Consider the following 25230-nt stretch of genomic DNA (forward strand, 5'->3'; position numbering starts at 1 on the left):
AAAAATTTTTACTTTTATTGAAGTATAATTGATTTACAATATTGTGCTCATTTCAGGTGTACAGCAAAGTGATTTGGTTATACATATATATATGTATATGTCTATATTCTTTTATTGATTCTTTTCCATTATAGTTTATTACAAGATATTGAATATAGCTCCCTGTGTTATACAGTAGGTCCTTCTTGTTCCTCTATTTTATATATAGTAGTGTGCCTCTGTTAATCCCACACTCCCAATATACCCCTCTTCTCCCTTCCCCTTTGGTAACCGTAAGTTTGTTTTCTATGTCCATGAGTCTGTTTCTCTTTTGTGAATAAGTTAATTTGTACTATTTTTAGATTCCACATATAAGTGATATATAATATTTGTCTTTCTCTGTCTGACTTACTTCACTTAGTATGATTATCTCTAGGTCCATCCATGTTGCTGCCAATGGCATTATTTCATTCTTTTTTATGGCTGAGTAATATTCCATTATTTATATATACCACATCTTCTTTTTCCACTCATCCGTTGATGGACATTTAGGTTGCTTCCATGTCTTGGCTATTGTAAAGAGTGCTGCTATGAACATTAGGGTGCATGTGTCTTTTCAAATTAGAGCTTTTGTCTTTTCTGGATATATACCCAGGAGTGGGATTGCTGGATCATATAGTAACTCTATTTTTATTTTTTAAGGAGCTTCCATACTGTTCTCCATAGTAGCTGCACCAATTTACACCCCCACCATTCATTTTTTAAAATTAATTTATTTTTGGCTGTGTTGGGTCTTCCTTGCTGCGCGCGGGCTTTCTCTAGTTGTGGCAAGCAGAGGCTACTCTTCATTGTGGTGCACGGGCTTCTCATTGCAGTGTCTTCTCTTGTTGTGGAGCACAGGCTCTAGGCGTGTGGGCTTCAGTAGTTGTGGTGCATGGGCTCAGTAATTGTGGCTAATGGGCTCTAGAGTGCAGGCTCAGTAGTTGTGGTGCGTGGGCTTTGTTGCTCTGCGGCATGTGGGATCTTCCTGGACCAGGGCTCGAACCCGTGTCCCCTGCATTGGCAGGCAGATTCTTAACCACTGCACCACCAGGGAAGCCCTCACCATTCATTTTTTGATTTTTGTATTGAAAAACTACTATATTGCAGGTACTCTGCTAGATGCTGGGTATAGCAAAATGACTGTCCTCTAATGGTGGTGGGAATACTACACAGAACACAATTCGAATACAGAGGTAGCACCTGAATCCTGAAGACTGGGAAGTAACAGACCACCTGGCAGGACTGGTTAAAGAGTGTGAGCTGTAAAGTGATGAATAAGATACTTATTCATTCAGACGTTCTTTCATTCAAACAGTATATATTGACTGCCTGCTAGGTAAGAGGTGTTGGGATTTTAGCAGTGCATAATATGGACAACATTATAATTTGGAATGTGGAAATCTGTTTTCTTTTCAACCCTTGATCTACTTTGAATCGTAAGATTACGGATGTGGTTTTTGTAGTCATAGTTGTCTAAAACTTCACTGAATGTATGATGCCCAAGAGATTTTCATTCATCCGTATGGAGCTAGCCTTCCACCTTATATGATAGACAAATCAGACATTGACTTTTTAAAATGTTCACTGTTTGGTGATGATGCCCTTTCCCACACTCTGCCCTACCCTCTCTACCCAACTATGACTTTTGAACATTCTCCAAGATCATCAGCCCCTGCCTGGGTGCTTTTGTGTAAGACATAACCTATACAACCATAGCTTGTGGTTCTTCCTATTCCAAGTTTCCAAAATTTTCAGGACTTTTGTGCTACCATAATGTGACCTTAATGACACATAGCCTTACATATATGTTCTAATCATGTTTGTGTCCTGCATTGCCTTTGATAACGTCAGCTCCTGTAGAGCAGGCGAGAGCTTCTATTTAGCTGCTTTTGCAGTGCCAGTGTAATGTACTGTGACTGTAGATCATACCCTCAAATGTTGTTGACTTGCTCAGATCCTGAACACATGGCCACAGCTAGGTCAAGTGAACATGTCTGTTCAATTTCACATTCCGCAGCAAATCTGAGCTCAAGGTTATTTTTCTTGCAATCAAACTACAAGGCCAATTTCCTACCAGCTTTTGATAAATTCTTATGCACTCTCTCAGATCTCCTGCCAGCAACCATCTTGCTCTAGCAAATTGGAAAGCTTTAAAACATAATGCAAAGGAAGAGTGACAGGCACAGACACAGCAGAGCAGAGCCTTTAAGGAGGAAAGCTACTTCCAGGAGTCTTGGGCCCACTGGCAGGCTGGTTGGAGGTGTATATTGAGGAGGGGGATATTTTGGCATCCTTCCCATTAACTAGTAGCTGCTTAGTTCATCTGGGCATAAGACTAGCTCTGTTTCCCTATGATGGGAAAGCAATACAAATTGCCATGACATGCACACTCCATGCTGAGGTGAGACAATATATTTCCCTGGCATCTCAACAGAAGTCTACCTCACTTTGGACTGCTTTCTTCTGATAGAATTCAGGGCATGCTTCTCAAATGTTGGTGTGCATCAGAATCATATGGGGCATTTTTTAAAAATGCAGATTTCTGGACCTCCCTAGACTTATATTTTGTATTGTGGTTTTGCCTCAGGGCAATTTAAAAAAGATGTAAGCATTTAAAAAATATCATCGTTTTTGTAACTCCATTTTTGTTTTCATTCATTTAAAAATTAGAAAGGAATCTTCAAGATATTGAAGTGGTCCAGACCTCCCACAACCTCTTGGAGGCCCTGCAGGGGAGAAAGTGCCCTCAGTGAGAATTACCATCCCCCACCATGCTCTCGCCTCCAACTTAGTGCGCATGTGCAGTGGTCTAGCGCGGAGCCAGTTCCCCCGTTGCTTCTCTTCCCCAAGGTTACTAGGTGGTTAGAATTTCCTGTTTTAATCATTCTGGGGCCTCCTGGGAATGACTTTGATATTGGTTAATCTAGTTTAGAGCCCTGTGGTAACTTCAATCCAAGCACACAAACTCAGCTGCAAAACATAAAGATCAAAAAGAGAGCCCTCCCTCCAGCTTCAGCTCCCTGCCCATCCATTGCCCCCAACACTTCCTGTACCCTAGTACTGATGGCCCCCAATAGCCCCAGACTGCAAGAGACCCCTCAGTGGGTGTTACAAACGGGTCCTCCTTCCTACTGAACACTTGCAGTTGTCCTTTGAGCAGCCATTATGTCTGCCTCCTGCCCCACCCAGAGGAGTAAAACGGCCACTAATCCCTCCCCCAATTATGTTGCTAGGTGGTTGAAACTGCCGCTCTGATCTCTCAAGGACTTGGTGTTACATTTTTTTAACTGGTTACAAAGTTTCCAGCCCCTGTAACAACCTCAGCTCCAGTGCACAAATTCGGGTGCTAAACCTCAGGACAAAGCTCAGAACCCACACACTAGCTCCCCCCAGCTCTCCCATCCTCAGGGTCCCAACTCCCCTCACATTTCATTACCGATACTAACCAGTCCCCCGTCTCCTTGCTTCATGAGCAATCCCAGCTGTTTGCAGACAGAGACCAGAGAGCAGGGAAGGAGCAACAAAAGAGGTTGTATTTGAGCTGGGCCTGGAGAGAGTGGCAGGATTTCTCCAGGCAGAGATGGAGGGAGAAAAACTGTCCCCCAAGAGGCAATAGTAAGAAAAGTCAGAAAGAGTAGAGAGGTTGAGCGTAGTCATTGAAGTCGAATGAACTACTCAAGATTTATTTACGTTAGCAGTTCTCAAATTTCAGGGGCTATTAGACTCGCCTGGGGTGCTTGCGAAAATGCAGATGCCTGGGTCTCACCTCAGACCTGCAGAAACCGATGCTGTGGGGATGGGGAGGCTCGAGAATCTACACTGTTTCACAAGCATTTTTGGGTGATTTTGACACAGGTGATTGTCAACCATCCTTTCAGAAACACTAATTCTGGGATTCTGCCTGCTGGTCCAGATGTATTCAGCAGGCCAAAGCAGTAAAACAGCAGGTCTTCCTCATTCCTACCTGTCCCTGTCTTCCCATGGCCAAGCCATAACATCCCTCTGTCATTGGGACAGTGGGTAGAAGGTATAATTTGTGCACCCCCCAAAGCTAATGTTATTAGGCCGCCCAGCAATATGAAAAAAACTGGCTTACTGGGCTACTATGGAGAGATGACAGGGGAAGGAAGGAGGAACAAAGGCAGAATTAGTAACTGATAGTCTCCCTAGGCATTCTTAACGTGTGCACTATACAGCCAAAGAGATGACCTTTCAACTAGTGAATGGGAAGGGAGGGGTGCCTGGTGGTTACTCAGGCTTGGCACTCTCTGGTCTTTCTTTGGGGGGGGGATGCTGATCATGTTTATTTAACATTCTCTGCAGAATTTATTTTTTTCTTTCTGTTTTAGTCAGATGTAATTGACATACAGCACTGTATAAATTTAAGGTGTACAGCATAATGACTTATATACATCATGATTACCACAATAAGTTTGGTGAACATCCATCACCTCATATAGATACCTTGCGGTGCAAACTTTTTAGGATCTACTCTCTTAGCAGCTGTCAAATATACCATACGGTGGTGTTAACTACAGTTGTCATTTGTACGTTACATCCCCAGAACTTATCTTACAACTGGAAGTTTGTATCTTTTGACCACCTTCATCCAATTCCCCCTCCCCCCCACCCCTTGCCTCTGGTCACCACAAATCCCATCTCTTTTTCTATGAGTTTCTTTTTTTTTCTTTTTTAAGATTCCACATATAAGTGAGATCATGCAGTATTTGTCTTTCTCTGACTTATTTCACTCAGTATAATGTCCTCCAGGCCCATCCATGTTGTCTTTAGCAGGCTGTCTCATACTGAGGACAATGAAAGTGGCAGAACAAAAGACAACTGCAAATTGATCCAGTGCCTTAGGTCCCTGAGATGCAGAAGGATCTGCTTTCTATCTTCTAAAATGGTCCTGCAAAGTCCTCACAAGCAGTCTGGGTATTCTTTAGAGACCATTTAGGGTATGGAACACAAGTGTGCTCATAAAAACAACACAGGTTATAAACAATAGAGCTTAATTATCTTTCCCACTCTGATTCTAAGGGGCATGGCAGGAAAAGTAGGAAACAAATCTGTGAGGGCTCTGGATCCCCGGAATTCCCTCCTCCACACTCCACCTCTGACCCACTCTGTTGCCTTCAAATAAATCATCTACTTTCTGAGAGTCAGAATGAAATTTGGGCAGTTTTCAATTCATAATTTCTCATGAAATCAACCAATAGGATCACAGTGCTTCTTCAGTCCCTCACTACGTCATCTGTAGTCATGCGGAAGAGTTTCAGCTTTTCTCCTCTTCTTGTCTTCCCTGTCTTACTACAAGGTGGGCTGGGAGTGTGAGGGGAAGAAAAAAAGCCTCAGGGAGATTGGATGATACAAATTTTAAAATGTCGTTCTCTCCCAGTGGCACCGCCACTCTCCATTGTTATATGAGGAAGGTGGCACCTCAGTAGAACACAGTATGGGTAAGTTTTTTTGTTTTTGTCTTTTTTTTTTTTTTTTTTTTTTTTTTTTGCGGTACGCGGGCCTCTCACTGTTGCGGCCTCTCCCGTTGCGGAGCACAGGCTCCGGACGTTCAGGCTCCGGATGCGCAGTCTCAGCGGCCATGGCTCACGGGCCCAGCCGCTCCGCGGCACGTGGGATCTTCCTGGACTGGGGCACGAACCTGTATCCCCTGCATCGGCAGGCGGACTCTCAACCACTGCGCCACCAGGGAAGCCCTATGGGTAAGTTTTGATTGAGAAATAGGATGAAGAGCAAAGTTGGGAGCAAGATGTCATAGCCTATGCAAGGTCAGAATGAACAGCACTGTAGAAGCTTCTGGGTAACATAAAATAAGTATATCCTAGTTCAGACTTGGAAATAAACCATGTTGCTTTCTGTAGGCCTCCACTCTATCACTGCAAACAAATATTCCTGTTATATCTCAGTGGTTCTCAAAGGAAATAAGCTCTAAGTGGACACCCAGGCCACAGTGAGCTCATGCGGTGAAAAAATTGTCCTCCCTCCCTCCTGACCAGGGGTGCTGGCCGTCATGGGATGGGGACTCTCTAAGTGCTTTCTGGAGCTACTGTCTTCTCTACATAAGTGCCTTTCTGGCCAGCTTCAAACATAATGGACCAGAAAATGAAATGCCAGATGTTCAACCTCTTAGCTTGCCTCTGGGAACGGGACATCAGACAGCTAGTTCTTTACATTTATCTAGAGCTTTACGCTTTCCCAAGCACTTTAACATACTTTCTCTCATTTGATTCTCACACCCACCTGCGAAGTTGTCAGGACATCGATTATCTAGTGCAGATGTGGCAACTGAGGTCTGGAGAGAGAAATTGCTTCTTGAGGGTCACACATCTAGTTTGTGGTAAAGCAGCTCTAGAATCCAAGTCTTCTGACCCTTGCTTCCACTCAAATCTGCCACTCACTTGGTTCACTTACTATCTATGGGTATAGTGCTCAAACAGGAGCATCCCGTACAGGATTTGGTGGGCTAATGCCTGGAAAGCTCAAGCTCTCTTTGACATCCTGCTACACCCCATCCCCCATCAGGAGCTCTAGGGAGCCTGACCTTCCTGCATCCTCATTCAAATCCCTGTGTCTGTTCCTCACTCTCCTGCCTTGGTCTGGGCTCACCAATACCCCCAACAAACGCTCCTTGTGCCCTCTCTCACGTCCCCAATTAAATTGTAACTCAGCGCTTTACTCCTCCAAGAGCCTCCCTAGAGTGAAGGAAGGCACGAGGGATTGGGGGAAATTTTTTCCCTTTTATATTTTAATTGCTGTGTTTTTCCTAGATAGGAGAAGAGAGCTGGCTTGTTCTTATCTCTTAGTCCTCAGCTCAAATATCATCTCCTCAAAGAGACCTTCCCTGAGCCACCAATTTAGAGCGGGTGCCTTCGTTACTCTATCTCACGGTGCCCTGTTCTCTTCTCTCATACCAACTGCCACAAATCGCCTGAATTATTTTGCCTATGTTTGCTTATTCTTAGGCTCCCCATAGAAGAAAAGTTCACTGAAATTAGGCACTTTGTCCTTTTCAGTTCTGCAGTCCTGAAGCCTGGCGTGGAGCAGGTGTACAATAGATTTTTGGAGAAGGAATGAATTGGAGAGCCAAAGGCAGATATGAAGTGAAGGGAGCACCAGTAATATTATGTATCGGTTTTCAAGTATATCATCTTATTTCATCTTCACAACAGCCTGCTGAGGTAGGTTCTGTTACTATTTCCATTTGATCAATAAGGCTCACCAGAGTGAAGACATTTGTCTAAGGACACACAGCTAGAAACTGGTGGTCTGCAATTCAAATCTGGATTGAGTTGACTCTAGAACCATAGCTCTTAAGTGCTCAGGTACACTGTTGCTTGGGGAAGTGCACTGAGTGGGATTTCACAACGAGCAACGTGTTGTCTCCTACATGACAGAAACAGAAACGGAGCCTGACCACGGTTCCGGGATTTTGACAAACAGCTCCCTCTATATACACTTGGCCGGGCCTCTGTCTGCCCAGGTTCCTCTCCTGCTTGTTTCCTTCAGTTTCTCTGCTACAGACGTGACCTTTGCAGGGTTCTTGCTTTCAGCACCGCAGGTCAGACACTGCACAATTCTGGTAGCGCCATTCATAGCAGATGTGGCAGTCCTGAAACCCACTGAACTGCTTGTCACCTTTTCTGGGCGTCTCCAGAAAGGTAAATAGAACCTTTCAGTCAAGCAGGCACAGGTTGTTCTGCCTGCCTTCATCTTGCAGTTGCAGAGTGAGGAAGCTTTTCCTTTGGGAGGACAGAGGCAGTCAGATGGTGGTGAGCATGGGGATTTGCTGAGCTCACCCAGCAGTTTTCAGAAATAACGGAGACTAAGCCCATCAGGGCTTCCATTTCTGAGCCTGGGAAGAAGTGAGAGGTGTGTCTTATCACCTGGTTGTGGAAAAATCTACAGGTCTGACCCCATGTGGGATTATTACTGGTCTCATGTACTCAGATTGTCATAGCATGTGCCGTCTAACTTCCTGCCTCACTGATCGGGAGCTTCCTTTTTACCTCCCAGGCCATACTTTTATTTTTTAGATTGCTTCTAAATATCACCTCCTGAGGAGTCACTGGGCCTGAGTTCACCCTGACCTGACTCCTTACGCATAGCAGATGCTCACGTCCTTGTAGAAAGAATGAATTAACGAATGAACAAACTTGCCATGGAACCCTGGGCAAGTCTCAACCTTTGGAAACCCGTTTCCTCATCTGTAACATGCAGATAGTCATGCCTACATTCACAGAGTTCTTGTGAGGATCAAACAAGACACTATACGCAAGTGTGCTTAGTAAAGTATAAAGCAATGTCTTAACTATAATTATGAAATCCATCATCTAGGCAGATTTCCTTTCAGTTAGATAATGCCCCTCCTCATTGCCATACAATTTATTCAACTCCAAACACTAAACACTTGCAAAGGATATAAACTCACATTATGTATTTTTTAAAACATGGTTGACAAACTATAGATCAGAGATTTTCCCAAGCTTCTCCCTATCAATTAGTGAAGATGTATGTGTTGGGTACCTACTATGTGTCCCACATTTTACTAGGCATCAGGCGAATGTAAAGAAAACCTAAAGCAGAGCCCCTGTCTTCACAGAGCTTCAGTCTACAGAGGTAGAAAAGAGACATATTTTGAAATAACTAGAGTAGAAGTTGGCAAACCATGGTCGGCCTGCCACTTGGTTTTGGATAGCCTACGTGCTAGGAATGGTTGTTACATTTTTAAATGGTTGAATAAAAATCAAAAGTTAGAATAATATTCTTTGAGACAGGGACTTCCCTGGTGGCGCAGTGGATAAGAATCCACCTGCCAATACAGGGGACGTGGGTTTGATCCCTGGTCCAGGAAGATCCCACATGCCGTGGAGCAACGAAGCCCGTGTGCCACAACTACTGAGCCTGTGCTCTAGAGCCTGCACCACAACTACTGAGCCCACGTGCCGCAACTACTGAAGCCCACGCCCTAGAGCCTGTGCTCCGCAACAAGAGAAGCCACCGCAATGAGAAGCCCACGCACCGCAACAAAGACTAGCCTCCGCTCGCCGCAACTAGAGAAAGCCCACGCGCGCAGCAACGAAGACCCAACGCAGCCAAAACTAAAATTAAATCTTTAAAAAAAATTCTTTGAGACAAAAATTATATGAATTTCCATTTTCAGGGCCCATAAATAAAGTTTTATTGGCACAGAGCCATGCCCACTTTTTAATGTATTTTCTATGGCTTCTGCATTATAAGAACAGCATTGGATAGTGGTGACAGAGGTCTTACAGTTCACAAAGCCTAAAATATTCACTATCTGCCCCTTTAGAGAAAAAAACTTCAACCCCTAAACTAGAGGACAATAAGCTTAGGTTTGGTGAGCTTGTCAGTTGCTCTGTTTTCACACTTTAAAATGTTCTGGGAAGTCATATGCATTAAAGATTCATTAATTTCTGGACTTCCCTGGCAGTCCAGTGGTTAGGACTCTGCACTTCCACTGCCGGGGGTCCGGGTTTGATCCCTGGTCGGGGAACTAAGATCCCACAAGCCATGTGGCATGGCCAAAAAAAAAAGTATTAGGAAAAAAAATCATTACTTTGTTCATTTATTCAATAGATATTAAGTGAGAACCTACTATGTGTCAGACCATGTATCCTGGTTAAGACTGGAGGGACTCCAGTATAAAGTATCTCTGCATTAGTATCAAGAGAAAAACACTGTGGCATAACCTCCTAGAAGATTCATTGGGTGATGGAAACTTCTCTGTGCTTCCAGAAGTCTTGAGGGCTAGGCCAATGGGAACTCTGATGGAGTCCGTGAGAGGATTCTAATTCCAGTCATTTAAGACTTCTTTAATAATTGGCGCTGATTTTCTAATGAATGAGAAGGCCTATCATACTTTTCTTTCACTCTGGGTGATTCCCAATATGCCACATTTATTAAGAGCAGCTTTGAGATAAATATATTTCTCATCAAGACTTTGTGATTAGTTCACAGTTTTATAGGCCCAGGTACTTCTAAAAGTTCAAACAGGGGAAATTGGGAAAGAGAACAGAGGAAAAAGCAAGATAATCCTGTGATGGAAGAAAGGAGAATAAGAAAGAGAAATATAATTACCTCCCCTCACCCCATTTCTACTCTTAGATCGCTTCTATTTTCCTCTTTTAAACAAAGGCAGATTTACCTTGACAGCTGACATAATGTAATTTTGCTGTCAGATCTCAAGTAAAAAGCAGAGTATTGCAGTAGGTCGTAACCTCCGAGGCTCCTTTGGGGTATTTTGGCTTCTGTGTTGTAGCTAAAGGCCACCTCCTGGCCCAGGCTATCTCTCACGCTGAACCGGGCTACAACACAGGGCTCTGGTGACCACAGCAAGAGAGAGACCTAATTAATATTAATCACTTAGATCTCATGTTTAGTTTCTAAACCTCAAGCTGCTCAGAAATTAAAGAACATTCATATCAGATAGCTTTCCAGTCAATTGATTCTTGGTGCCCAGAACAAGAATCAAGGCAGAAGCCAAGAAGAACACATTCCTCAACCATGGCCTTTGGGCCATGGACATTTGACTTTTCCACCAATATTATTTGTAGCCTATGAAGAGAACATTCAGAGGCCAATCCATAGGAAGGCCAGGTCTTCTCAGCCTGTTTCCAGGTTGTCCATCCATAGTTGTTATTTTATGTAGTGGTTGAAGGCACCTTTGGCTTGGGGACTGTTGCACAGACCTGATCCTTTGCAAAATTGTGATGATGGTGACATTTTCCTCCAGTGCCTCCAATCTCTTTCTCTTATTGGTGTCCTATCTCCAGTCTTCTTCAGGTACATTTTCCTCATTCACTTGGCTCCCCATGAAAACCTGATCTCAGTAAGGGATTGAACTCACACTGAGTCATAAATCACCTACTAACAACTTAAAACATATTTGCATTATAACTGGGGATAAGGTCCTAAGGTGAGGGATTTCAGCAGGATAGTGGGAGGATGTCTATGAATCCTCTGAGATTTATGCTAAATTGTATGCATGTTTGCTTCATCAGATTATCAAAGCAATCATGACCTGAAAAAGGTAAAGTGCAGTCTTAAAGTAAAGAAATGAAATGCAAATAGTGAAACTTGAAACTGTAGTTCCATGACTGTCAACCCCATGAGAACAGGGACCACATCTTTCTTGCTCCCCTGTTACCTACTGTATGCCCAGTGCCAAGAACGTAGTAGAGTACATGGTAGTCTCTCAATAATCATTTGTTAAATTCATTCATTTATCCATCCAAGAGATAGTTACTGTTAAGTGAATGGATGAAGGAGTAAAGGAATCAGCTGGCAGAAGAACAGAGGTATTCTTTGGGCATTAGGCCCTACCCGTCACTTACATAGTTGGTCCTGTTTCTGTTTGAGTTACCCAAGATAGAGTCTCCATGACAACTACTGATGTTCCTGATGAAGATCCAGGACAGGTGAGTCTGGGATGCAGAGAAGCAGCCCAGGCATCTGCCCTGTTTGGTTGTCCTTTAGCACAGGGAAAGAAAACCCACTTCCCTTCACTTGTCCTCTTCCCATTTCCACTTGCATCTTTGTCGGTCACCAAAATCATTACCAGGCAGCAGCAGGCATCAAAGGCTCAGCAGAGGCCTGCCAAAGTATAACCCTCAGCATTTTTTTTTCTTCCTGCGGTACGCGGGCCTCTCACTGTTGTGGCCTCTCCCGTTGTGGAGCACAAGCTCCGGACGCGCAGGCTCAGCGGCCATGGCTCACGGGCCCAGCCGCTCTATGGCATGTGGGATCCTCCAGGACTGGGGCACGAACCCGTGTCCCCCTGCATCGGCAGGCAGACTCCCAACCACTGCGCCACCAGGGAAGCCCACCCTCAGCATTTTGAGGCAGAGTGCTCTCATCCCCAGCAGATGCAGGCCTTCAGCAGCTTGCTGACAAAACCACGAGTGGGTGTTGATGAAGAATCAACAGGAATCCATTTCTGTGTTAGACCACCAGGGGGATGGCCAGGCCCAGGCAGGGCTGGAAGTCTGAAAAGTCAGCCTTTGGTGCCCCCTGCAGCGTTTGCGGAGAGAATGCTCCTCTCTCCTCCCCTGAAGCTGGAGGGTGGATAGTCAGTCCATTTGCTGGTGTGGATATAATTTCAGGTGAGGCTTTCAAGCGTCCAAGAGCTGTCTGGGAAGGAACAGGGCTGAGAGGGCCCAAGACAGGATGTGTAAGTTGAACGAGGAGTTCTTGTCATGCCAATAAGCTTCGTAGCTCTGAACTTTTTACCCTCTGTGGGTGTGATGATTTCAGGTGGGCTGTCTGATTGTTCATTTGGGGAGGCTGGGGGTATTAGGGACAGAACTAAGAAGAAACCAGAAGTTTGAAGTCCGGTGGGCAAAAAAAAAAAAAAAAAAAAGGAAAGAAAAGGAGAGCTAGTGTGTGTGTGTGTGTGTGTGTGTGTGTGTGTGTGTGTCTGTGTGTGTCTGTGTTGGGGGCTGGGGGGCAGGAAATCTCAGCTGAGGAAAACAGAATAAGTCACTTAGTCTCCAGAAACAAGGAGAAGGCTCCTTAGAGGATCCCTCTGGTTAGAAGCCAGGGGAGAGTCCGTGACTCAGTGAACCAAGTAGAAGGGTGAAGCTGGAGGGAGTCTGAGGCTGTGTGGAAGGCTTGCACCAGGGCCTGAGGGGTTGGGATGCGGGCAGGAAAGGAGGAGGTATGGTTTCATTATTACTTTGGATCAGACAGACCTGCTGGGGCCCTTATGAAGACTGTGCCCTTGGGCCAGTCACTTTGACCTCTGTGCCTCAGTTTCCTCACCTATAAAATTGAATTGTTAATAGTACCTACCTCAGGTAGTTGTAAGGATTTAATGAGAAAATATACATGAAAAGTGCTTTGTATAGTGTCTGGCACATTATAAGTGTTCAATAAATGGTAGTTATTATTTTTTTAACATCTTTATTGGAGTATAATTGCTTTACAATGGTGTGTTAGTTTCTGCTGTATAACAAAGTGAATCAGCTATACATATACATATATCCCCATATCCCTTCCCTCTTGCGTCTCCCTCCCTCCCACCCTCCCTATCCCACCCCTCTAGGTGGTCACAAAGCACCGAGCTGATCTCCCTGTGCTATGTGGCTGCTTCCCACTAGCTATCTATTTTACATTTGGTAGCGTATATATGTCCATGCCACTCTCTCACTTCAGCCCAGCTTACCCTTCCCCCTCCCCATGGCCTCAAGTCCATTCTCTATGTCTGCATCTTTATTCCTGTCCTGCTTCTAGGTTCTTCAGAACCATTTTTTTTATAGTAGTTATAATGATATGAGATAGAAAGTGCCTGGGATTTAATAAAGGCTTGTATCTATGCCAAATATTCACTGTATTCTTATTACTGATTTCTCTAAGCCTTAAGAAACTGAGAAAGACCTCAGCTTGGGACTAGAGGTGGAGGCAAGGGGCTTGTCCAGGTAAGGGCTGGGTAAGGTAAGGCAGTCAACCCGGGGTGCTGTGCTAAGCCAGGTAGACAGCAGCATGAGGGCTCAGCATGGGGATGTGGGAAGCCACAAAAGCAGATCCCATCTTTAAAAATTATTTTTCTAAAGGCAGGCTCTAAACTTCATCATCCAGCTCCTAGAGATGTGACTCTGCTTCATGCTTCTCCTCCTTGCTGGGACATGTTTCCTGTTGGCACGGGAAAGACTTCCTTCCCATCTGAAGATATTTTCATGCGGAATCAAAGAATGGGAGGTAGAAAGGAGTGAGGCCAGCTCCTACACTCTTACTGCCCCCCATAAACACCAGGCCAATACTTGCTGGTGTGCAAGCTATTTCCCTGCCAGAAATGAGATCTGAAAGCCAGCCACACTTTTCTGTCTTTCCGGATTTGACCCCAAGGCTCAGCTCAATGTGTAATTTCTAAATCAACCTCACAACAACGCAATCAGATAGGTACTGGTTGGGGGGTAGCCAGAAAAACAGAAATCAATTTGAGCCTTTCAAACATGGAGATTTATTACAGAGGGTAGTCACAGGTGATGGAAGAGCTGAGAAACCAAACAGACGGCAGTGAGGCAACTCAGAGATTAGCAGCAACAGGAAGCCCCTCTTATCCCTGGAGTTGGAGGGACGACTGGAAGACGTGGTGAGTGGTGTTTCCAGAGCTTGTAGACTGGGGCTATCTGGTGGGAGCTCGAGCCTAGATGGGGCTGCCCTGCAGAAGCTGGGGCCAAGGAGGGGTGGGATGCCTGGTGGTGGTTGGAGGTGAGCCACGTAGGAAACACAGCTGCTGCTGGAGTTGCCACAAAAAGTGAGGTTGGGGATGGGGAAGAAATATCCTAGCTTCTCTCTTCTTCCTACCTTCTGGTTGGTCAAACCCATACAGAAACAAATGGCAAGGGACTGTGGGGAATGGAGTTCCCTGATACAGAACAGAGCAGGAAATGAACAGGGAATGGATCTGAGAGTAAGCAGCAGATGAAAAGCCTAATTATCCATCCCCATTTTACAGAGGAGTCAAATGAGGCAGAAAGAGGTTAAGTTGCCCCAAACTACACTAAGTGGCAGTCCAGGTTTCAAATCCAGGCAGTCTGACTACTCCTGAGCCCATGCTGTCTGTAATCACTACTATTATATACTCACGGTAATAGCACTATTGTTATTTTACTCAAGGCAGACTTTTCCCTCTAGATTTAAAGCTCCCTAAAGGCATCTACTGTGTCTTTACCTTTATATCATTTATAGCACCTAGGCTTTGTGGATTTTTCCGAACCTACCAGAAAATGTAGATTTTTGACTGAAATGGGATTATCAGCAGGTTTTCATAGGTTCCCCATCACCTGGGGTGAGTGGAGGGGACTATGAAAATGTCCTCTGCCATTCTGAATGTTTATTTTCTTGTTAGTGAAATGTAGCAATTTCTGATCAGATTCCAGACAATGGTTTGGCAACAGGGAAAAGTCTAAGCGGCAATGAGAAAAATCGGTAGCTAGATTGCTTGAGGGCATCCCAAAGGGAAGAGACAGTTATTAAAATTTGAAATGGCTTGGCTCCAATGTCATAAAATTTCTACAACTTGAATTGAGCAGCTCCTTCACTTGGGAAGAAGATATACTATCCCTTAGATGACTTAGCTGACAGGGTTTATGTTTTATTCTGTTTTATTAAGCAACAGGTCTTGGGTACTAAGCATACACAGTTATGTTGGAAGAAGTGTCAGTGATTCCTATCTAAATGAAATCTACAGGCACTGGAACTTGTAGGACAAGGTGATCGGACAGTTAAGAATGGTGGTATAACTGGGGCAGGAAAGAAGATGTGTTAGAGACCTTGTAGTGAAAGTGCATTTCCAGTACTTCTTGGCCTCAAGGTAAGTGTCAATGTGATAGGATAGTGGTTCTGTGCATGGGCCTTGGGGTTAGACTACCTCAGTTCAAATCTAGGCTCTACCACTCTCCAGCATATGGCTTTACCAGTATACTGGGGAATCATACATATTGTAATACAGTCCACTACTCTGGTTTTTCTCCTACCTCTCTGGTTGTTCTTTCTCAGTTTCTTTGCGTGACCAATTCTGTCTTTCCAACCTCTAAACATTGGAGTACCCTGGGCCTCATTTTTGGATCTCTTTTCTATGCACAGTCACTCCTGTTGTGATCTCTCCAAGTCCCATGGTTTTAAATACTGTGGACATACTGTGACTCCCAAATCTCTGTCTCCAGCCTCTCCGCTGGATCTGTAAACCACTGCCTACCCACCATCTCCACTCAGATGTCTAATAGGCATTTCTCACTCTACATCTCTAAAACCCAACTCTGGATCTCTGCCCCCTCCCAAGCCTGTTCCTTTCCCACTCTTCCCCAACTCAGTAAGGGATGAATCCACCCTTCCAGTTACTCAAGGCCCAAAATCATGGTGCCATCCTTGACTCCTCTCTTTTGTTCACACCCCACATCTCCATCAGCAAACTGGATCTATTTTTGAAATATATCTAGAACCTGACCATTTCTCATTGTGTCCATCATGACCACCTTTGTCTAATCCACCAACAGCTCTTGCCTGGGTCAATGCAATGGTCTCATAATTTGTCTCTGTCCCGGTACCATTCCATCTTTTTTCAATCAGCCACATCAATCTTATTAAAATGTCAGTTAGATCATGTACCTCCTCTGTTTAAAACCCACAGCTTCCCATTTCACTCAGAGAAGAAGCCAAAGTCTTCACAAAGGTCTATCAGGCCCTACATGATCTGTCCCTCACCCCCATTACCTCTCTGACCTCATCTCTTAATTCTCTCCCCTTTGTGTATTCCACTTCAGTCACATTGGCCTTCCCAAGACTGAAATCAAGGTGTCAGCATAGCTCAGCTGTTATCTAGAGACTCTAGAGAAGAATCTGTTTCAAGTTCATTTATGTTGGCAGAATTCATTTTCTTGTGGTAGTAGGACTGAGGTCCCCACTTCCATGCAGGCTGTCAGCTGGGGGCCATTCTCAACTCCTAGAAGCTGCCCATATTTTTTTTTTTTTTTTGTGGTACGCGGGCCTTTCACTGATGTGGCCTCTCCCGTTGCGGAGCACAGGCCCCGGATGAGCAGGCTCAGCGGCCATGGCTCACGAGCCCAGCCGCTCTGCGGCATGTGGGATCCTTCCGGACTGGGGCACGAACCCGTGTCCCCTGCATCGGCAGGCGGACTCTCAACCACTGCGCCACCAGGGAAGCCCCAAATATGAAAATATTTTAATATTTTAACAACCAGGGACTGTAATAGTGCATAGCAGTTGTAGCAGTTGTTTATCTGCTTGATTAGTTACAAATCATTGTGTAGGGTGTGAAGTGCTGCCTTCTCCTCTGAGCTTTGACAGTCTGAGGTTGGTCCTGGATGACTAGGGGAAGGCGGGGAGACCACCTGCCCTCCTTGGCACTTCCATGGTGTGCAGTGGCCCCTTCCAGCCTTGTCTACTGTTTTTGCGGCACCAGGTATTTTTCTGAAGAATGTCTTCATTTGCATGGTTGTCTTACGCAGTGGGAGAGTCCATCCATCATCTGAGCCTCCAAATGCCACCACCTCAAGGGAGACAACCAGTCCTACATATATGGCCTCTCCCCAAGCCATCCAACAGATGTGGCTCAGTGAGGCAAGCGCTGTTTACTTGCTCTCAGCATTAGCATGAACACTTCACAGCAGCCAAAGAAACTGAGGGTTCTTATTAACTTGCTGAGTGAAGCTTGGTCACAGATCATCATGAGCCTCATGTTTTCTGGGGACCAATCTCAGGCAACAGAGATGCCCTTTGTGGGTGAGTTGGGGTAGGAAGAGGGCCTGAGTTAAGTGACTTTTCTGGGACTCGTCTGTTTCTCCCACCTAATATTTATAGATGGGTGAATTTGATTAAAATGGTATCAAGGGCAGCTTCACTTGATGAAACTGGGAACATACACATCAGGAATGGCAGAGACAAGGTGGATGTGTTGAAAGAAGTGTCACAGAGGGAAATAAGCAGCTTGAGGGAGATGTAAGGATAAAGGGAGGAGAGTAAATCACTGCTAATTGCAAACAACACTAATAATAATATACAATATGGCCAGCTTCACCTGCTGATGTTGGCTGGGACCACAGAGCACAGGTGAACAGATTCACAGTGAAGCCTGTCAATAACTGAGTCTCTACTTAGACTGAGTCAGCCTGTGGTACCTTTTGAAGTAGGAGAGATTTTTGTCTTCAGTGGCTTCCCTTCCTGTAACCTTTCCCTCATATCTGGGCCTTTCTAAAAACTGCATTAATACTGAAGTGGAGATGTTGCAAGTGGAATCAAATCTACTTGCTGGTCTTTACCATGTAAGCAGAACCAGATATTTTTGGAATCAGGTTGCCCAATATCAGGATCCCACTGGATCCGATTCCAAATGGTAAAGACACATTAACAGAGGATCCCAAAGCAGCGGGTCATATTCAGGATGGTTGGCCATGACTCTAGATGTGTGAGATGATATAGACCCTATTAAGGCCATCTCTCTGCAAACCCCACCCCCTAGCTCTCTCTCAAGCTGAGGTGTTTTCTTCAGGTGCAACAGTAGGTAGCATGAAAACACAACTTACTACCAGCAAGTGAGAGAGCTGGAGTTGATTTCTACCCTTCCTAGCAAAATGTCACTGAGCTCAGTAGGAGATGCTACAGCCCTATCTCCCTTGTCCTCTGCCATTAGGAACAATAAGCTGCAAGACAACCAGGGAGAAAATGACAAATGCCTCAGCATGAATATTGCCATCTTTGGTAGGAGTAGGGCGTTTGGCTGATAGGCATAGTGGTGGAAAAATTAGCTCCTGAAATTCTATGCCTTTCCCCCTTATAAAGACCGGCTAGGAGTGAGCATAGCGTGTTTCAGAGTTGTTGGCCTAGTTGGGTTTGAAGGAGAGAGAGAGAGAAAGAAATTGAACTATATTCCATTTCAAAAGCAGCAGATAGATAGAATTTCAACCTAGAAGGGACCTTGAGAGCCTATCCTACTCATCTGTAGACACTCAGACTCATAGGATATCAGAGCTGGCAAGGATATTAAAGACCATAGAGTCAGACATACAAATGACCAACAGGTACATGTAGATCAAAATCACAATGAGATATCACCTCATACCTGTTAGAATGCCTATTATAAAAAAGATAAAAGATAAGTTGTGGAGAGGGTATGGAGAAAAGGGAACCCTGGTGCACTGTTGGTGGGAATGAAAACTGGTGCAGCCACTATGGAAAACAGCATGGAGGTTCCTTAAAAAATTAAAAGTAGAGCTACCATATGGCCCAGAAATTGTACTTCTGGGTATTTATCTGAAGGAAATGAAATCACTGTCTTGAACAGATATCTGCACCCCCATATTCAGTGCAATATTATTCACAGTAGACAAGACATGCAAACAACCTAAGTATCCATTCATGGATGGACAAAGAAAGTATGGGTAAAGAAAATATGGTATATATATACACATACACAACTAAAGATACAAATTCACTGATATTCAAGTAAGCAGGACCTCAGATAGCCAGAACTTCTTTGCTAATACTCTGTTTCTAGAAATGATAGTTAGATCATAAGAAAATAAGCTAAGTTTAGATGTTTATTTTGACATCAAAAACCAGGACAGAGCTTGGACTGATCCCATATCCTATACCTTCGCCATTTCTAGTTTAGAGTAATAAACGCTACTGATCTAAATGATAACATGATGGTCAAAGATTCAGCGATAGACTCTACTTAAGAGCATGCCACAGTGGACTGCAGTTACTCATACATTGTTGATAAACAAAAAAAGTAGCCACTCTCTGAGAAGGTTGTCCTTGGCAATGGACTGCTCAGTTCTGGGAGGGAGATGTCTGCAGTGAAGATGGAGATAAAGCCCTCCTGCCTAGAGAACTGGATCAACTCAATCAACCCTGGAGATTAGTGAGGGTATATGTTGTAGCCACACTGCTCATACCTCCTGAGCTCTTCTTACTAAGGCAAGAAAATGGATTCAGAGATTTAAACATAATTTTAACAGGTAACCAAAAAGTCTTATTAACTAGAACATCTTCTAGACTACTGTGATCCAATGGACTAAGAGTCCAAACTGAGTTACCTTGGAAAGAAAGAATTCAATCTAATAGCTGGAAAAGCTAATGTAAATTAACTAAGGCAGACAGACTATATCATTGAGTTTCCAGTGGGCTCTAGGCCACTGTGACCACTCCTGAAACAAAGATAATCGCCCTTATAGAGCCAAGCTACTCACGGCAATAAGCTGGTAGGAGTTGTTCATCATGGCGATCAGCATGTTCAGCAACACTACCAGGGAGATGACATTGTACGTCCCAAACATGGTCGCTCCCACAAACTCTGTGAACTCGTGTCTGGCTTTTACATTGGTAACATAGAGATTTAAAAGGCCGAATACAGACCAGAAGAGTGACTGAAGGGTTTCAAAGAGCCTAAAAGAGATCAAAGAATAGGTTAGTTAATTCTCTAGGAGGAGCAAGAAAAAGAGCAAAAACATGAGGTGATTTGCTTCATTAATAAGGAGACTGCCTGATTTGCATCCCAACAGGTAGACTCATGATCTCACGTATTTTGGTCTCTTCCCCAACATGAACCAGCCAGGTCAGTTTGTTTGTTCCCACTTCTATGTCTTATGCTTTGCCTTTCCACCTGGAATACCATCTTCCTCTTCTCAATCTATGCAGAGCCTATAATTTTCCAAGATCTATTCCAAGGGCTACTTCCTATACGAAATTTTCTCCTTCATCTTCAGACCATGTGGTTTACCACCTTTCTAATTACATAGAGGCAGTAAGTGCAGTGGCTAAGAATATGGTTCTTGGATTAGATTGCCCTAGGTTAAAAAGTCAGCTCTGACACTTGACAGCTGAGTGAACATGAGCAACTTAAACCATTTCTGATACTTCTTTTGTGGTTCCCACAGGGCCCAGAATGGAGCTAAGCTCAGTGGAGGAGCTTAAGGATTGTTGAATGAACATTTATATGAATTATTTTTAATGATATATTAACTAACAATTATTGAGGACTTACTATATAAGCACACTAGGCACTTTACATACAATAACATTATTATCCTTATAAAAACTTTATTGTTACTGCTGAGGAAACAGAGGTTCAGAGATTGAATAACTTGCCCAAGGTCACCCATTTATATGATTTATATGTGCTGAGCCAGAATTCAAATCCAGGTTCTTCTGACCTCCCCAAACCACTGCATTATTCTACATTAGGTGGCTTCACAAATTATGGTTTCCTCTCATAGTCTCCACATCCAAATATGTAACTTTTGCAATGATATGTTTTGGGGGTCCAGGGTTTCTTTTGCATCATATTCAGAAATCTGTGCATACAGCAATACAGTGCAGCCAGCTCCTGGGTGGCACAAGCCAACCTTTTCCCAAGCACACGGAAGAGGCATAGAAGTTAAGAAATGCTACTTTAAGAATAGATGTAACTTTTCAATTGCTCAAAATGTGTTGTTTTTATAGCCCAATATATTTTGAGAGCCTGAGGGATTGGTTCTTGGGTTCATTTCAGGGGTATGTATGGGCAATGTTTTAAAGATTTCCTCTGTCTGGGAGTGGTCTTACCCATGATCTCTGCATGGCTGTCTCCTTATCATCATTGAGGTCTCAGTTCAAATGTCACTCCCTCAGACAGGGTCCCCAGGGTCACTCTACCTAAAGTAGCTTCACCGGTTATTCTCTATCCTGTTGTCTTGTTTCAGTTTTTTGGTAGCACTTAAAACTCTAAAATTATATTATTTAGTAAATTTTTGTTTATATGTTGATTTTCTGTTTATCCCCACTAGAATGTAAGCTCTATGAGGAAAGAGACAGACATACAGCTACTATGTACCTGGCACGTAATAGGCACTTAATAATATTTGTTGAATAAATGAATGAAGTCATATTACTATTACAGTTATCACTGGATTAAGGTCTGGAAGATTCCAAACCCATTGACAATTGCACATTCACTAGGCTGCACAGTGAGTGTTAGTTCATTTTGATGAAGGTTGTGCTCTGCAGTGGCCTGATTCTCAGGGGGCCTCCTTCGGGGCTGCCTGGGCAACATGCGCATAGCCCTTTTCAACCTGTTAAATGGCTCTTCTCTAATCATTGTGGAGAGCTTCCACTATCTTTTCAGTATCACATTACTTGAGAGCTAGCCAAGAAGGAAGAAATCTGTTTTTTGTTTGATGAAAGTAAGTGCCAGATGGTGAAACATTTGAGAATCAACAGTAAGATGAGAGTCTGGACTTCAAGGGCCAGGGAACAAGAACCAGAATATGGCAAGTCAGACCTTTCACAGGATCTGAATTTCCAGGAGATTCTACAAGTCACGGCCAGGCAATACAATGCATCACAGAGCCAGGCAGAGTTTCAAAAATGGGGCAGATATAGGGTTCAAGAGTCTGGTTCTGTTAGGAAGGCCTATCTAGGACCTGGCCGTGTCCATTTGAAGTCAGGGCAGGCAGGAGGCCAGCAACGGCACAAGAAGCTAGCCTGGCAGCTGGATAAACAAAAGCCAGGGAATATATCGTTCAGAAAAACAGAAAGCAGCTGCAGCAAGTAGGAATGACACTGAAGAACCAGAGTCGCTGGAAGTTGAGTGTCCTTGAATATAGAAAGCATTCATTCTGTGTTTGTTGATTGCATGACAGACAACAAGGCCACAAGCCAGGGCAAGTATGTCATCAATATGTTGGCAGGGTCTTACTTCATTAGTTGCTTCTCCAGAATGGGTGATGCTACACTCCTTCACCCCCAGCCCCGTAACAATGAAAATTGCAATGGTTAATGCTTGAGTGTAGAGTTTAATACTAGCCATTCCAATGACTGATACAAAGATTCCTAAAAGTGAAAGTCCGGGCATTTAAAATCTGCCCTAAACTGTGGTGATATTCTAGTTAGGGAGACCCTATAGGTATAACTGTACAAGAGATAAGAAAAGAGGTAAAGATTGTTCCTCAGTTTTGGCGGTTGATAGTGAGAATGCCCTTGACATGAGGCACAAAATGTCACAACATGGTCTGGCCATTAGGAGAATCTGGTTTATTGAAAGGCATGCCCAGATAAAATGAGTGACTGAATTTTCGGGTAGATAAGTGCATCTGATGAGACATCTATAGGAAGCTCTGTCTTCTAGGCTTCTAGACTCAGTTGAATTCACAGGGAAAGGGCCATTACCTAGGGGTACTTGGTGGTCGGGTCCATAATACAATTATCACAGTGATAGAAAGACTTGTTGACCAAAATGCAGATCCTGATGCCAAAGGAATATTATTTTGATTTTAAAGGAGATGACCTGAGAGAAAACAATCAGTCCATTTTTATTTAGCGGAGAGTCAGCAAACATATGGAACTTGCTAGCTCAACAAGGGGCACAAAGTGAAGATACAAAGATTCAAGAAGACTTGATATTAACTGTTGGGAAGACAAATCCATACCATCTGGTTAAGGGGGATTTGTGCATGTTGGGAGCCATCCATAAATAGATCACAAAGCTAAGAGCTGCTCAGTAGAATAGAGATGGGAACTGTAGTTCTCATGTCCCTTGCTGAAAGTCTTGTCTTTGAGATGAGGACTTAATCATTCAAAAGGTAGCAGGAGGGACTTCCCTGGTGGTGCAGTGGTTAAGAATCTGCCTGCCAATGCAGGGGACATGGGTTCGAGCCCTGGTCCGGGAAGATCCCAGAAGCCGCAAAGCAACTAAGCCCATGCACCACAACTACTGAGCCTGCACTCTAGAGCCCGCGAGCCACAACTACTGAAGCCAGCACGCCTAGAGCCCGTGCTCTGCAACAAGAGAAGCCACTGCAATGAGAAGCCCGCGCACCACAACGAAGAGTAACCCCTGTTAACCGCAACTAGAGAAAGCCAGCATGCAGCAATGAAGACCCAATGCAGCCAAAACTAAAATAAACAACTAAATATTAAAAAAAGAAAAAAAAAGGTAACAGGAGTATGGAGAAGATTTACCCCTCTGGACTTCATTCTGACCAGTGAAGAACTGGAGCATGTACCAGAAGAGAAAGACTCCTTGGGAGAAAGCAGTGCCATCATCCTTTCACAAGTTGTGCTGATAACACACATGGAGCAAAGGCATGGTCATCTCTTTGGTTATCCCTACCCATTTTGCAGTTCCCCAGACCTGCAATGTCTCATTTCATCCTGTCTTTGACAAGCTTCTAACTCTGGTTGGAGTGCTCCCACCCTACTCCCAACCTCTAGTCTCTACTTCTGTCCTGTCTCCTTCTCTGCCCAACTCTTGTTTGACCTGCCAGGCTCAGCTGAAGCCCCACCTCCTCTAGAAGTTTCTCCTGACTCCTTTCCTACAAAGTGGGGTTAGATGATCCTCTTTTATTCTCCCATAGCAGCCCAGCCTTAGTCCATAAAGGCACATGTCATGCTGAAGAGGCAAGAGAGGTGAGTGGCTAAGAGCAAACTTTAGACACCTTTACTTATTAACCATATGACTTTGGGAAAGTGGCACAGCCTCTTTAAACTTCAAGTTTCCTCATCTCTAAAATGGTCATTTGTAGGATAAATACTAACTGTTATCATTTATTGTGCTCTTACTATGTGCCAGGCACACATTGTAATATTTGATTCTCAAAATAACCCTATGAAGTAGCTACTATTCTTTTTTTTTTAGATGAGAAACTGAGGCACAGAGTGGTCACACAGGCAGAAAATGGCAGAGGTAGGATTTATACCCAGCTCTTCTGACTCTGGAGTCCAAACACTTAGCCACCTTTTTTTTTTAAAAAAAAAATCACATAAAGTACTGCATGTAACACACTCAGCACAGTGCTCAGCATATAGTAAGCATTAAAAATGCAGCTATTCTAATTGTTCATTTGTGTTCTCCATCAGAATATGAACTTCTTGAGGATAAGGGTGCCATTTACTCAGTATCCTCATTGCCTGGCACATAGGAGTTGCTGAGTAAATGTTGACTAAATCTATAAAAGATTATAGAAGCACATAAGTAAGGAAAGTATGAATGAGTGGCACCCTTCCCGTGATAACAACAGCAGGAAGGCTATGAACTGAAATTAGGAGAAAAAGTGAAGATACTCAATAAGGACCTTTAAAACCTGGTCAGAACAAAAAGAAGAGCCTTTGATGGGGACTGAGTTTGTATCCATATAAATAAGATGGGAAAATATGGGCTGAATGTTGGGTAGAGAAATCACCATTGGTTAAGTAGGAATAGCCACAAATGAATGATGATGGTCTACAAGGAGGTCCCAAGTGACTTGCTAGGTCATGGCTCTGTCCTCTTCAGCTTTACTTGTATTCATGATTATTGCAACTTCACACAACTAATTTTGCATACCTTTACAAAATCAGTCTCACACTTGCACCCCTGGATACAAGCACAGACTGAAACTTGTATGCCTGGATTGAAATCCTGACTCTGTCACTGTCATCTTTGTGACTGGGAGCAGTCTGCTTAACTGCTTTGTACCCTAATTTCTCAATCTGTAAAATGGGCAATAATAATAGTGCCTACCTCAGAGCATGATTGTGAGGATTAAATGAGTTAATTCATGTCAGGCTCATTTTTTTAATAGTGCCTGGACCTAGCACTCAGCAAATATGCTATTTTTATGACTTTTATTAACCTCCCACCTAAATCCAACCTTGTTGTTTCACGTTTCTTTATTGCCTTTATAGATGGTCACT

At 43.8% G+C, this 25230-nt stretch overlaps 1 protein-coding gene across 1 annotated transcript in view; it reads right to left on the bottom strand.

Annotated features, from left to right (window-relative positions):
- Positions 1–25230, bottom strand: part of TRPC5 (transient receptor potential cation channel subfamily C member 5) — a gene marked incomplete at its 3' end in the record, with an annotated part of 132984 nt that overhangs the window by 18261 nt on the left and 89493 nt on the right. Inside the window, exon 6 of the mRNA XM_082609952.1 lies at positions 19770–19965. Coding sequence (XP_082466078.1) covers positions 19770–19965 — 196 coding nt within the window. The remainder of the gene's footprint in view (positions 1–19769; positions 19966–25230) is intronic.

The sequence above is a fragment of the Mesoplodon mirus genome (genome assembly GCF_964341445.2).
Source record: "Mesoplodon mirus genome assembly, chromosome: X".
In the NCBI taxonomy this organism is placed as follows: Eukaryota; Metazoa; Chordata; class Mammalia; order Artiodactyla; family Ziphiidae; genus Mesoplodon; species Mesoplodon mirus.